General features: G+C 46.1%; 1 protein-coding gene across 1 annotated transcript in view; it reads left to right on the forward strand.

The window, feature by feature from the left end:
- Positions 1 to 8,820: 8,820 nt before the first annotated feature.
- LOC148513723 (tyrosine-protein phosphatase non-receptor type 9-like) overlaps positions 8,821 to 12,559 on the forward strand; it is a 91,356-nt gene continuing 87,617 nt past the window's right edge. The window contains exon 1 of the mRNA XM_088481444.1: positions 8,821 to 9,081. Coding sequence (XP_088337570.1) covers positions 9,046 to 9,081 — 36 coding nt within the window. The 5' untranslated portion in view covers positions 8,821 to 9,045. The remainder of the gene's footprint in view (positions 9,082 to 12,559) is intronic.

The raw sequence follows: 12,559 nt of genomic DNA on the forward strand, positions 1-12,559 counted from the left end.
AACCTTCTTAAGGTTTCAGTTACCAAAGAAAATTGCAATTGCACTGAAATAATTTGAAATTGTTACAATAGGTTGTCATGAGCGCCTTCAAACAAATTGCCCAAGGTCGCAATTAACAGCCTCAGGTACAGACGCATTGCTTCTTACTTAAGGTGGGTACACACTATAGCGATATATCTGCAGATGATGGTCGCTCATATACACTGAACAACCATCATCTGCATGCTGCAGACGGTCCCGGCCAGCCTGGGGGCGCGTATGGAGCGGGTCCCGCCCCTTCACCGCGGCTGCCGCTGGGTACGGGCGATCGGCTGATCAGCTGTACACACTTGCTGATGGACAAATATGTCTGCAGACATATCTGTCCATCGGCTGTGCAGCACAGCCAATGCGATATGTCTGTGAACGACGTCGTTAACAGACCTATCGTCTGTACACACTGGCTGACGGGATATATTAGCCAATCAATTGATCAGCCAATATATCGGCCAGTGTGTACCCAGCATTAGAGGCAGCCAGCAGCTCTCCAGGAACTTTAGAAGAGGAGGTGGACATTTTGGAGTGAAGAGGGCATATTAGATAGGCGGGTGAAGGTGCAAGGCAAGACGAAAATAGGGTTGAGTATACAGTGGAAAAGTAAATTTGGGGGCAAATTGTAGAAGATTTTGGGGTTTAGGGGTTCAGGGATACAGAAAGGTGGAGAGGAAATACAGATACACACAAATACAAAGGGGGTGGAAATAGGACCAGATGGGGAGACAGAGGGGCATATACAGTATTATAGACAAAGAGGGGAGACAGAAAGGGTAAGACAAATACATAAGCAAAAGTGGTAACAGAGACATGAGCTTGCATCTAAATTATGTTGATTGGCTAAATTCAAACACGGTGCAATGGGCACCTTTTTCTTTTTCACTTACAATACATGCCTAGCAGTGATGTTTCTTTCTATTAGACTACAGCTCTGCCTACAGTAGGGCAAAGAGGAAAGCTGCCCAGATCAGATCCACAAATGGGTAGGGGTAGAGGCACACGGGTAGAGCACAAAGGGAAAAGGCACGCATGGCTAGGGGCAGAGGCACACATGGGTAGGGGATATGGCACACATGGGTAAGGGCAGGGCACACATGGGTAGGGGTAGTGGCACACAGGGAAAAGGCACACATAGGTAGAAGCAGAGGAACACATGGGTAGGGACAGAGGCACACATGGGTAGGGGTAGTGGCACACAGGGAAAATGCACACATGGGTAGGGGTAGTGGCACACATGGGTAGGGGAAGTGGCACATCGTGAAAATGCACACATGGGTAGGGGAAGTGGAACACATGGGTAGGGGCAGTAGCACACATGGGTAGGGGAGGGCACACATGGGTATGGGTAGTGGCACACATGGAAAAGGCACACAAGGGTAGGAGCAGGGGTACACATGGGTAGGGGCAGTGGAACACATGGGTAGGGAGAGGGCACACATCAGTATGACTAGTGGCACACAAGGGTAGGAGCAGGGGCACACAGGTGGGGCAATGGCACACATGGGTAGAGGCAGTGGCACACATGGGTGGGGCAGTGGCACACATGGGTAGAGGCAGTGGCACACATGGGTAGGGGCAGAGGCACACAGGGAAAATGCACATATGGGTAGGGGCAGTGGCACACATGGTTAGGGGAAGTGGAACACATGAGTAGGGGCAGTGGCACACATGGGTAGGGGAAGTGGAACACATGGGTAGGGGCAGTGGCACACATGGGTAAGGGTAGTGGCACACAGGAAAATGGCACACATAGGTAGAAGAAGAGGCACACAGGGGTAAGGGTAGTGGCACACAGGAAAAAGGCACACATAGGTAGAAGCAGAGGCACACATGGGTAGGGCTAGTGGCACACGGGGAAAAGGCACACACAGGTAGAAGCAGAGGCACACATGGGTAGGGGCAGTGGCACACATGGGTAGGGGCAGTGGCACACATGGGTAGGGGCAGTGGCACACATGGGTAGGGGCAGTGGCACACATGGGTGAGGGTAGTGGCACACAGGGAAAATGCACATATGGGTATGGGCAGAAGCACATATGGGTAGGGGAAGTGGAACACTTGGGTAGGGGCAGTGGCACAGATGGGTAAAAGTAGTGGAACACATGGGTAGGGGCAGTGGCACACATGGGTAGGGGAAGTGGCACACATGGTTGGGCTTAGAGCAGATGTGGATGTTTAGTCACTTACTTCTTAGCTGATGGTCACACCTCCTCCTGTACTGCGCGGTCCCCAACAGTGTAGAATGCAGGGCAGGCAGCAGCTGGAACTTGGAAGGAAGTCACATTCACTTCCGTGCATCTGATATTCAGTCCAGCCAATGGGAGAGAGCAGAGGAGGAGTCACTGGCCGGACAGCAGAGGAAATAGTGGTGAGGGCAGCCAACTGTGATTAAAGTCCGAGCGCTGCGCTGCTATCACAATACGGCCAGACGCTGCCTCATTATGGCATAAGGTAGCGCCCGGCCAGTATATAGCAGCGGCTGTGGCTGGCCCAATGAGCTGAATTGGGTCTAGTCCAGGGGGGCATTTGGCTCCCCGCCCCAACTCGACTACTCCTAAACAAAAGCCGGCCGCGACTCCCGTCCCAGACTCCACCACCGCGCTCCTGCCCTAGCGCGATATGCCTGCAACGTCATGACATCACGTCGTCCTATACAAGCCATGAGACGGCCGCCCATTAATACCGCGACGCTGCTGTGTCACACAGTGACACATTCTGCCACTGGTCAGCGGCCTCTCTGCTGCTGGGTATTGTTGTTTAAGTAAACTAATAAATCATCATGGTCGCGGCCGCGGCGCCCTTCACTATGAGACGCCCTACGCGGCCGTGTACCATGCGTAATCATAGAACCGGCCCTGGGGCCAATATGTGTTTTTTTGCCCTGTGGGGGCTTGACACCTTGGTATTTCTTTATTTCTCTTCTGTGGAATAATTTGAAAACTAGTAAATATATTTGTTCATTAATAAAACAATTAATTATCATTCAGACACGCTCGCAAGTTGCTGTCGCTCGCTGGCAAAAAGGGGACAGATATTTAAATGAAGTGCTCGCACTGCGTTGTGTAAGGACGCCCACTATGTTTTAGCGAGCTATGGCAAAGTGTGCTCGCAAGTGTCTAAAGGCACCCCTTTGCCACTCACAACATACGTCATCTCCGGGAATTGAAGGATTAATAGGGACCATCGAGAGCCATCGGAGCTGCTCGCAGCCCTTGGGGTTGTCTTACTCTGCCGCAAGTACAGCGATCAGTGCTGACTGAAATACATGCAGGTGACGTGTACAATGTCGCTACTTTGCTAATTATGCACGCCCTTTAAACAGCGTTTTGGCAGCCTGATACGCCTGCGTTCGCACATCCACTGCCCCGTTCACAAGCACCTTCCCGTTACCACCCACAAACGGCACTATCTGTCACTCAAAGCAGCGACCTGATAGTGGCTTACGAGCAACCAAAATCAGATCGCAACGAATGGCTTGCGCACGCGCACTGCGAATGATACGCTTGCGCAAAAATCTCTCAGAGCGAGCGATCTCGTCTTAGCGAGCGGATCTGAATCAGGTCCATAGTTGGATCAGGGGGGGCGCACTAAAATTTTTTGCACAGGGAGCTACTACACCTGGGGCCCTGATTCGGCTGAACTTTTGCACAAAATATGAAATTGCAGCAAGGCTATATTTATTATTTAATCTGCATTCAAATTGCAATCGCTTCTTTTTACTCTGATTCATAGAATCCATACTTGCCAACTTTCCCACAATGGCCGGGAGGCTCCCAAATATCGGGTTGCACTCCTGACCCCCCGCAGAAGAGGGTGTCTCCTGATTTGGCCACCACTCGCCGTACATTCCTGTCAAAGGAGTCGGTTTGGAGGGGTACCATAATGCGATTCGCGCTGAATCGCATCATCGTAGCCCATCACTTTGCTTTACAATGCCAGAAATCTAATTCTAATGACAAATATATCGCAAGTGCATCGGCGGGTGTGCACACCTATGTCTGTGAACGATGTCGTTCACAAACATATCAGGTCGGCCCAAAGCACAGCCGATGCCAATACAGAAATTCGGAAAGATATATCAGTGCATCTGACTGCGTGTACAGGTGACCCATCGACCACCCGTACACTGGCTGCAGGGGACCGCTTACACTAAAATCTCAACTGGGTGGGCAAATTTAAATGCCCACCCAGTTGTGATGTCAGCCCAGACACGTCGAGTTGCCAATTGGTAAGTGCTTACCTATCGGCCGCCCTGACGGCAGATCAATCTCCTGACCAATCCGTCATCAAGTGTGTACCCAGCTTGCAATTGGCTTTGTAAAGTGGGCAGCAGATTCTGTATTGTGCACTACTAATTTGGGGTCCATTTATTATTGTATATTTGCTGCGAAAACACCCAATTTTGGGGGTTACCAGCAAATATTCGGTTTCCACCAGATGTATCACATAGGGACCGCAGCAGATATCTACTGCGATCCCTCCATTCCCGCAGGCAGCCGCATCCCCCATAGGTTTTTATGGGGGATGCAATGCTGCCATACTTACCAATTTCAGAGATTGGCCTCTGCAGCTACAGCCTATGGGCTATACATCTTGGATTCAGCCGACAGAGGGTTCCCCCAGAACCCTCCCCGGAAATGGGCACTGGGCATGTGCGGTTAGCGGAACCTCGCATGCGCAATTTCAGATTTTGATGAAGAACCCATACTTGTGGGTTCGAAACGCGTTAAGCAAGGTGGAACTTTGGGACCCTGATATGAACTAAGCCTGACATTGTGTAAGATCTTAGCTGGATGTTTGGACGGAAACCACGGGTTTTGGGACTTGTTGGTGTCTACCATACTCTCCATGTTGAAAACCGCTGTGTTGCCTTATGTATCCTGTCGGGAGTATCCTGTTTACTTTTATTGACATGCACTATTTTCATCTTCTAAATGTGAGTGTAATGGAATATTAAATATTTTATATCTTTACCTTTCTGGTGTTGCACTATGTTCTCTTCTATTTGAGTTATATGATCCAGACTGAGTATACACAGCGTAAGAGAAAAAAGACACATCTTTACCTTTTAAATGTAAGTGCAATGGAATATTAAACACTATATATGTTTGCCAGCCTGGTTTTACACTATCTTCTTTTCTCTTTGAGTTTTATGGTCAAGATTGAGCATATACAGTACAAAATAGGAACTCCACATCATGGCATCTTGAATATCGACTCACCCTTTAAGTTGAAGTCCGGATATTTGACATAATTGAGACTCTGAATACCTTAATAAGGTTGTCATGTTTTTTGTTATATAAGAATAATTCATGTACCCCATTAGAGGCGCCACTAGATTTTACTTATTATGATAAGGAGCTGTTAAAGGGGTTGTAAACCTTGGTTTAATCTGGCCTGCCTTTATAGGCTAATTGAGCAAAAATATAGGTTCAATCTGTTTGTAAATTTGTCTTTGGGCAAAACAGCTGTTTCAAACCACCACTAGCTACTAGTAAAGTGAAAAATGACTGGTTGATTTGGATTACTGTATATTCGTGCACACTGTCCCATTTTAATACCCTTATTATCTATTGTGATTTCCATGTTCACAAATTCAGTAGTTCTTTTTATAAACAACTAATTGCCTGCATTTAGACTAAGTACAATGAATAATAAAGTTAAGATGGAATTATTTTACATCTCGCTATCCTGTCAACGTTGTAACATTGTCACTGCCGCGTATAAGTTGCTGCATGTGCAGAAGTTTGTGTGGCCCTTTCCGTGCACTCATATTAAATAGAAGACTATTCCTATAATTTGTGTATAAATTGTCAAGAAAATGATGTATGAGGAAATCCTGTGTTCAGTATATACATCACAGTGGTTATGATTCATGAATCTCTCTTCCTCACAGTAAAAGGATGTCAGTGACAAAGATTTCTTATAATAACCTGGAGAACGTCTTACAAAGTTTCAGCTTGGTTTCTCCACATGTGCATTGGAAAGTATGAGACCCTGATGCCTGCTCAAGCACAGTGGCTCCACCTGGTTGGATTCAGTGAAGAAGTTTCCAGAGGGTCAGCCAGGGCGTATATTTGGAAATAAATGAAATCATCCGAATAAAATAAAATGAAGCCACAGGGTAAAATAAATTTTAGTCATATACACCTAGTTTATATAAGATACGCACATATGACGTTTGTGACAGATAGTGGGAACAGTATATATGACTTTGAGCACTGCAGTGTGTAAGATAAAGGTAGCTGAAGGCAGCATATGCCTGATGCTACATAAGACTCTGTATATGGGGGTTAGAGAAGCTCATTGGGTGTTTTTCGTGTCAATCTGCCTTATGATTGACAGGTCTAGGCTGGTTAAAACAGCCTATCACAGGTTTGGTGGGGAGGGCCTTAGCTCACATACTTAAAAAGGGGGAAGCAGGGTTTACTTCCTCTTTGTGACTTGCAAATTCCCACCCATCCCTACCCAATTGTTGATGCATTGTTTTTGTTATTTATCTTCTATCAGCTATATTGTGAGGCGGAAAAGCATTGCTTCTCAGCGGCCCAACAAGGCGCAAGTGGTAGTTGCGGGGCGCCTGCCTTTCCCAGGGCAAGTTGTCTCTGCCCTTAAGGGGGGACCTGGGCTTCTTCCTAGAGGTGGGGCTCAGTAGTACTAAGCCAAATGAAAGGGGGTGTAGCCTATCGTAACTCAGGTTGCGTCAGAGGCCTTCAGGTAGCCTCATTTATAGTTTATTCGTGGGCTAGAGCTCGGAAAGCAATGCTTTTCATTCGCTACCAAAGAGATGTGTATTTAATAAATATCTGTTCAATTTTGATTCCACTTCAGTTGTCCGTGTCTTCATTAAGGTCAATTAAGACAATAACATCTGTGTAAGGATCTAACGCCTCAAGGCATAGAGGGCTTAAGTGCAGTGTCATACTTGCAGTGGGACCACTGTAGCTGGTGATGGAAACAATGTATTGTGAGACTGTCTATAGCAGGCCTGGCCAACCTGTGGCTCTCCAGCTGTGGTGAAACTACAAGTCCCAGTATGCCCTGTTACAGTTTTGCTATTAGGGAATGCTAAAACTGTTGCAGGGCATGCTGGGACTTGTAGTTTTACAACAGCTGGAGAGCCACAGGTTGGCCAGGTCTGGTCTATAGGATGTATGGTATATGAATGACAATGGGACGGGTGCAGTGTGTGACTGACAATGGGAAGAGTGCAGTCTGGGAAAATGACAGTGAAAAGTGAATTAAAGCAATCTGTTTCTGGCAACAAGGTCAATGCCATGGGCGTATGGCAATGGGATAACTGCAGAATATGGCTGTAAAAGGATCAGGGTATATTGTGAATGACAATAGAATCAGTGCATTGTGAGATCAGACATGTTTGTGGAAGGCAATAGGATCAGAGCAATCTACAATTAGCAATGGTATCAGTGAAATTTGTAGCTGGCATTGCAATAGGAACAGTGCAGTGCAAGATCAGAACAGTGTATGGCAATTGCTTCAGTGCAATGTGTTACAGGGGACAAGATAAGTGCAATATATGTCAAGAAAATTAAGTAATGTTATGTGTGACAAATGGAGAAGTGTAGAATATGGCTATTAACAGGATGTGAGTAGTGTGTGACTGCAAATGGGATGAACGCAATGAGTGGCTGGCAATGGGATTAGTGCAGAGCATGGATTGTAATGTGATTAGTACAGTGTGTGGATCACTACAAGATCAATGCAAGGTGTGGCTGGCAACAAAATCAGTGCAGTGTGTGGTTTGCAGAATCAATGTAACATGTAGCTGGCTGTGGGATCAGCACAATGTACAGCTGTTAACGTGAATCATGCATTGGGCGACTGATAATTGTAATCCACTATGGAGTCTGTGCATTGGGGCCCATTAATATGGCTGATAATGAAGTATATGTGAAGGGGTTTGTTCAATATGGCTTGCATTTACATGTGATACTAACATGAACACAATGTAACATGCACAAAGGATAGGAGCTTTCACAAAAACAGGGTTAAACCTTTAATTTCCACCTCCTATTAGATGCATACAGGGACATAGATACAACTTTGACAGAAACCACATAGGAACAGACACTTCATTGCCTATTTCACACCATCATTTACAATTTCACATAGGCAACAAGTCACTTATCTAGACTGAAAATAAAATGTAATTCCTCTTTTTGCTATAATCTGTCTGGTCTCAATTTACTGGTGTTACAAAATGCATCCTGTTACATCAATTACCCAAAATCACAGTGTAGCTCTAAAATGAATACAAATAAAAATACTACTTATCAGTGCAATATATGTTAGTACATACAGCAGAGGCATGAATTAATTAAAGTTAGGCATTGTCTTTGACATTAGTGAAAATAGCTACATATCATAGAAGCCAACTTTTAAAAATGATTCTGTGTCTCATTGAAACCCCCCCTCCCTCTATATCATACATAGAGATGGTTAGTGGCAGCACAAACATCGGAGTTGCTGAGGACATATATATATATATGTATTACTGTGCTGTGTACCATATTCTGTATGTACCCTTTAATGTGGTTTGCTCTCTCTATAACAGTATACTGCAGTATCAATAAGAAACATAGCAGTTAAATATTAGAACAAGAGATTACGTTGCTAAACACAAGACCTATAGCTTCACGATGCAAGTATTCCCCTGTAGCAGTTTTACAGGCTCCTACAGCGTTGCATACTCAAGCCAAGCAATCGTCTTCCCGGATCAAAGATGGCCGCGGCGGCCCCTCCCTTGCTCCGTGGGCAGCTCCATCCCTAGTACCTCGTCACGGCCTCGCCTCTCTTCTGGTCCAAAGGGAGGAGGAGAGGCTGGGACGCGGCGCGGCGCGGCGGTCGATGTGACGTCGCTGTGCTGCTCGGTGTGCTGCTGCAGGGCCGGAGAGACGCGCAGCTGGAGCCTCCGATCACGCAGTCTCTGCACCGACCTCGGGGCCACGGGAGGAGCCCGGATGTGCCGGAGAACCGGAGCCGCGAAGCAAGATGGCGGAGAAACAGCTAACGGCCCAAGAGGAACGGGTGAGGCAGGACAGGGAGACGGCGCTGTATGCATGCGAACAGTCCCATAAGTGCATATGTCATATATGTATATATCAGATTGCATGATTTGTAAGCTAGGGAGATGTGCGTCAGTTCTGCATGCCGTGTGTGCACAGCCATAGACTCCAATGGAATATAAGTTATACGATTTATGTATATTGGGAAAGCGGTGATCTTACTTGTCAGTCTTTGTAAGCATGCTAGTATATATGTGTTTATTTTTAGTTAAAACACACACTATTAAGCAGCACTATGTATACACACACACTAGCATATCTTTCTCTTTTGATCTAATATATTGCATTTCTCATTCCCTGAAAGTGATTGATTTGTTATTTTTAACTTGCCCATTTTTTTTGACGACCCCTCCCCTATTGGTGGGCTTATAAAACATGTATTTGCCATCCAGTCTTTTTTTTTTAATGAGTCAGTAGATTTTAATTGACTTGACCTTCTTGCTTGTACTGTTACTTTACAATGTATGGATTGGTTAAAAAATATATTTCTGTGTGTGTTGCAGGATGAGATATTGATAGCTTTTGGAAAGCCTCTAGTTAAAACCGCAATGTCATAGATTTATGAGTGACAATGTGGCTTGTGGTACCCTTTCTTACTGTGGGTGTTTGCATTATTCCTCTTGCTGATGCATCATCATGGTGTACCAAATATTACAGTACTTTTCATGTAGGCATATTTAACAGGCTATTCAACCTGAAGCTCAAATTGTATCAATTGTTGCATTTCTTGACAGTGCTGTGAAATCTGCAAAACATTAGACTGAAAAGCCAATAATTGGTTTTATGTTGAATAGTTTGGAGGGTGGAAACTGCACTCCTCTAGGGAAGAAAATTATGAGTAGGAGCTGTAAGACCCAATGGGCGCAAATCAATTCTTTTCGCCGGCAGCTGCCCCCCAACCCCCCACGCCCGACTGAGCTATTCAACTGTTGCTTCGGCCGGGCGCGATCAGCTTCCAGCATCGGCCTTTCAGCTCGCACCCCCCTGGGGGTGGCAAACTGTAATGCGTGAAACGGCACTTTTTACGATCGCACCCAGCACTTTGGTCAGGTTTAACTGTTTTACGTGGTTAAAACTGACCTCTATGGGCTCGATTCTATTCTGCGCGATGTGAATAGCTCCGTGAGTCAGCTCCCGGAGCTATTCAATACACCGCGCAGCTAACCCAGACTAAGGATTTCTTCTCGCACCCCTCCAGGGATGCGAGCAGATATCTGACAAAAGTCCTGGCAAGAGGCTGTTTTCTGCCCTTAGAGCTGGCAAAACTTAATCGCGCCCGGAAGTTAGGTTGGGAAATGCCGTGGGGTTCAGTAAAATGTAGTTAAAGTATAAAAACTCAATTTTCCGAGAGTAAGAACAATAGAATGCAATTGCCTCCAATTTTCCAAGGGGGTGAGTCAATTGTTTTACCATCGTCCAACAGAGCTGTTCAATTGTTGCTCCGATTTCACCAAATGCAAAATGGCTAAACGTGTCTAAAGTACTGTGTAGCGCACCCATAAGGCTGACCTCACGGGTTTCAGTTTTGAAACCCTAAACCCCCACCCACCCACCCCAGAAAAAAAATAATTTTTTGGTGATTTACCAACTGCCATATTTGATAGAGGCTAAATTGACAATGTGCTCCATTCAATTGACCTGGAATTAAATAGCGCCGGGAGCGAGCTCCCGGAGCTATTCAATTCTGCACGCAGTTCGGTCGTTAGTGTCCGTTTTCCCGCCCCTTGTACCTTAAACAGGGTATTTAGTCGCGAGAACGGCATTCTCTGACTAAACTTCCCGGCGCTAAGGGCAGAAAACAGCATCGTGCCGGTATTTATGTTGGATTTCTGCTCGCACCCCTGGAAAGGTGCGAGAAGAAATCCTTAACAGCGCACTGAATTGAATAACTCCGGGAGCCCCCTCCCGGCACTATTTAATTCGCGGTCAATTGATTCGAGCCTAAAGTGTGCAAATTTTTATTTTCAATCATTTGAATGGAAAGCGCTTGATATAATAAGGGCTGTATTCACAAGTCGCTAAAACAGGCTGAGAAATGGAGGTAGTTGTCAGCTGCCCAAGAAAAAATAGCCCCGAGCTGACAGCACTGGCGCTCTCAGGGCCGAAGGGAGGTGTTTGTGAGTGGTGCCGTTGTGCAGGGCCCTGCAAGTGACGCCATTGCTACCCCACTGTCCCTACATCTGACTAGCAGGGTACCTGAGACGGCATCCTGTGGCCAGTAGTACAACTTTAGTGCTCCTTGGAGCCTCTGGGCAGCTCTACACACTACAGATGCCAACAGCCTGACCCCTTCCTGTAATGATTTGGGGCACAGAACGCTGGAGAGCACTGTTTCGGCTCTGAGGGCACTTTTCAAACACCTGTTGGGTGTAGGGTAATTATAGTGATCAAAAATAGAAAAAAATAAGTTTTCTTTTGGTGACTAAAAGTCCCAGAAAGCTCTGTAATGCTTAAACTTTAAGGGCATTTGACGCTTTTAGAACTACAATTGCCAGCAGACCCATTGCTGCCAGAGCACTTGGGGAAGTTCTAGCATGCTCTTGCATCCATGGGACACAGACACTGTGGAAAAATGTTATTGAAATAAAAACTCCCCACACATTCCCTAATTTTTTCACTTTTTTACTCCTCAAATTCCAAGAGGGAGATCATCTTATTTAATGAACATTCCTTAAATAATTTTAATTGGGATGTAGTTTGGAAGCCAACGGTCTAAATCCTGACCGCCGGCTTCCAGACGTTCTAATCCCGGCGTGGGACTTATGACAGGCGTCTGTCGTAACCAGACGCTGGAAGACCGACGCCCGGCATCCCGATCGAAGTGATTCCGGGCGCGGACAGCTGTGGGGGGGGGTAGGTTTAGGGCTCCCGGGGGGGACTTAAGGTTAGGCTCCCCCCGGGAGGTTAGGATTAGGCTAGGGGAAGGGGGGTTAGGGTTAGGCACCCCCGGGAGACTTAAGTGTAGGCGGCGGGATAGGGGTGGTTAGGTTTAGGCACTTAGAGGGGGGATTATGGTTAGGCAATTGGGGGGGAGGTTAGGGATAGGCACCCCTAAGGGAGGGTTAGGAGGGGGAATTAGGTTAGCGATGCTTACCTTAGGGACGATCTGCCGCTGTCGGGATTTGAACCGTCGAACGCATACCTACTACACCCTTTTAATTCACCCACTCTGCAACTTTAAAGTTTTCTTTTGTGATTTTATTTCCCCTTTCCTGCAATTTTCTTTTTCTTTCTATGATTACTTTATGTATATTTTCATATCCCCTTCTACACTTATACTACTTATAATTTTAATATATTTAGTCCAGTGCCTAAATGTTTTTCATGAGATGGCTTTTACTGGCTTTGACTAACGCAGTTTATTAAATGCATTGGATGTCCTGAAAAACTTCATAAATGAGACTCTAAGGGTGAAATTCAATTGTTTTCGCCAGCAGCTG

This window comes from Taudactylus pleione, unplaced genomic scaffold (genome assembly GCF_031769625.1).
Source record: "Taudactylus pleione unplaced genomic scaffold, aTauple2 ptg000273l, whole genome shotgun sequence".
Classification (NCBI taxonomy): domain Eukaryota; kingdom Metazoa; phylum Chordata; class Amphibia; order Anura; family Myobatrachidae; genus Taudactylus; species Taudactylus pleione.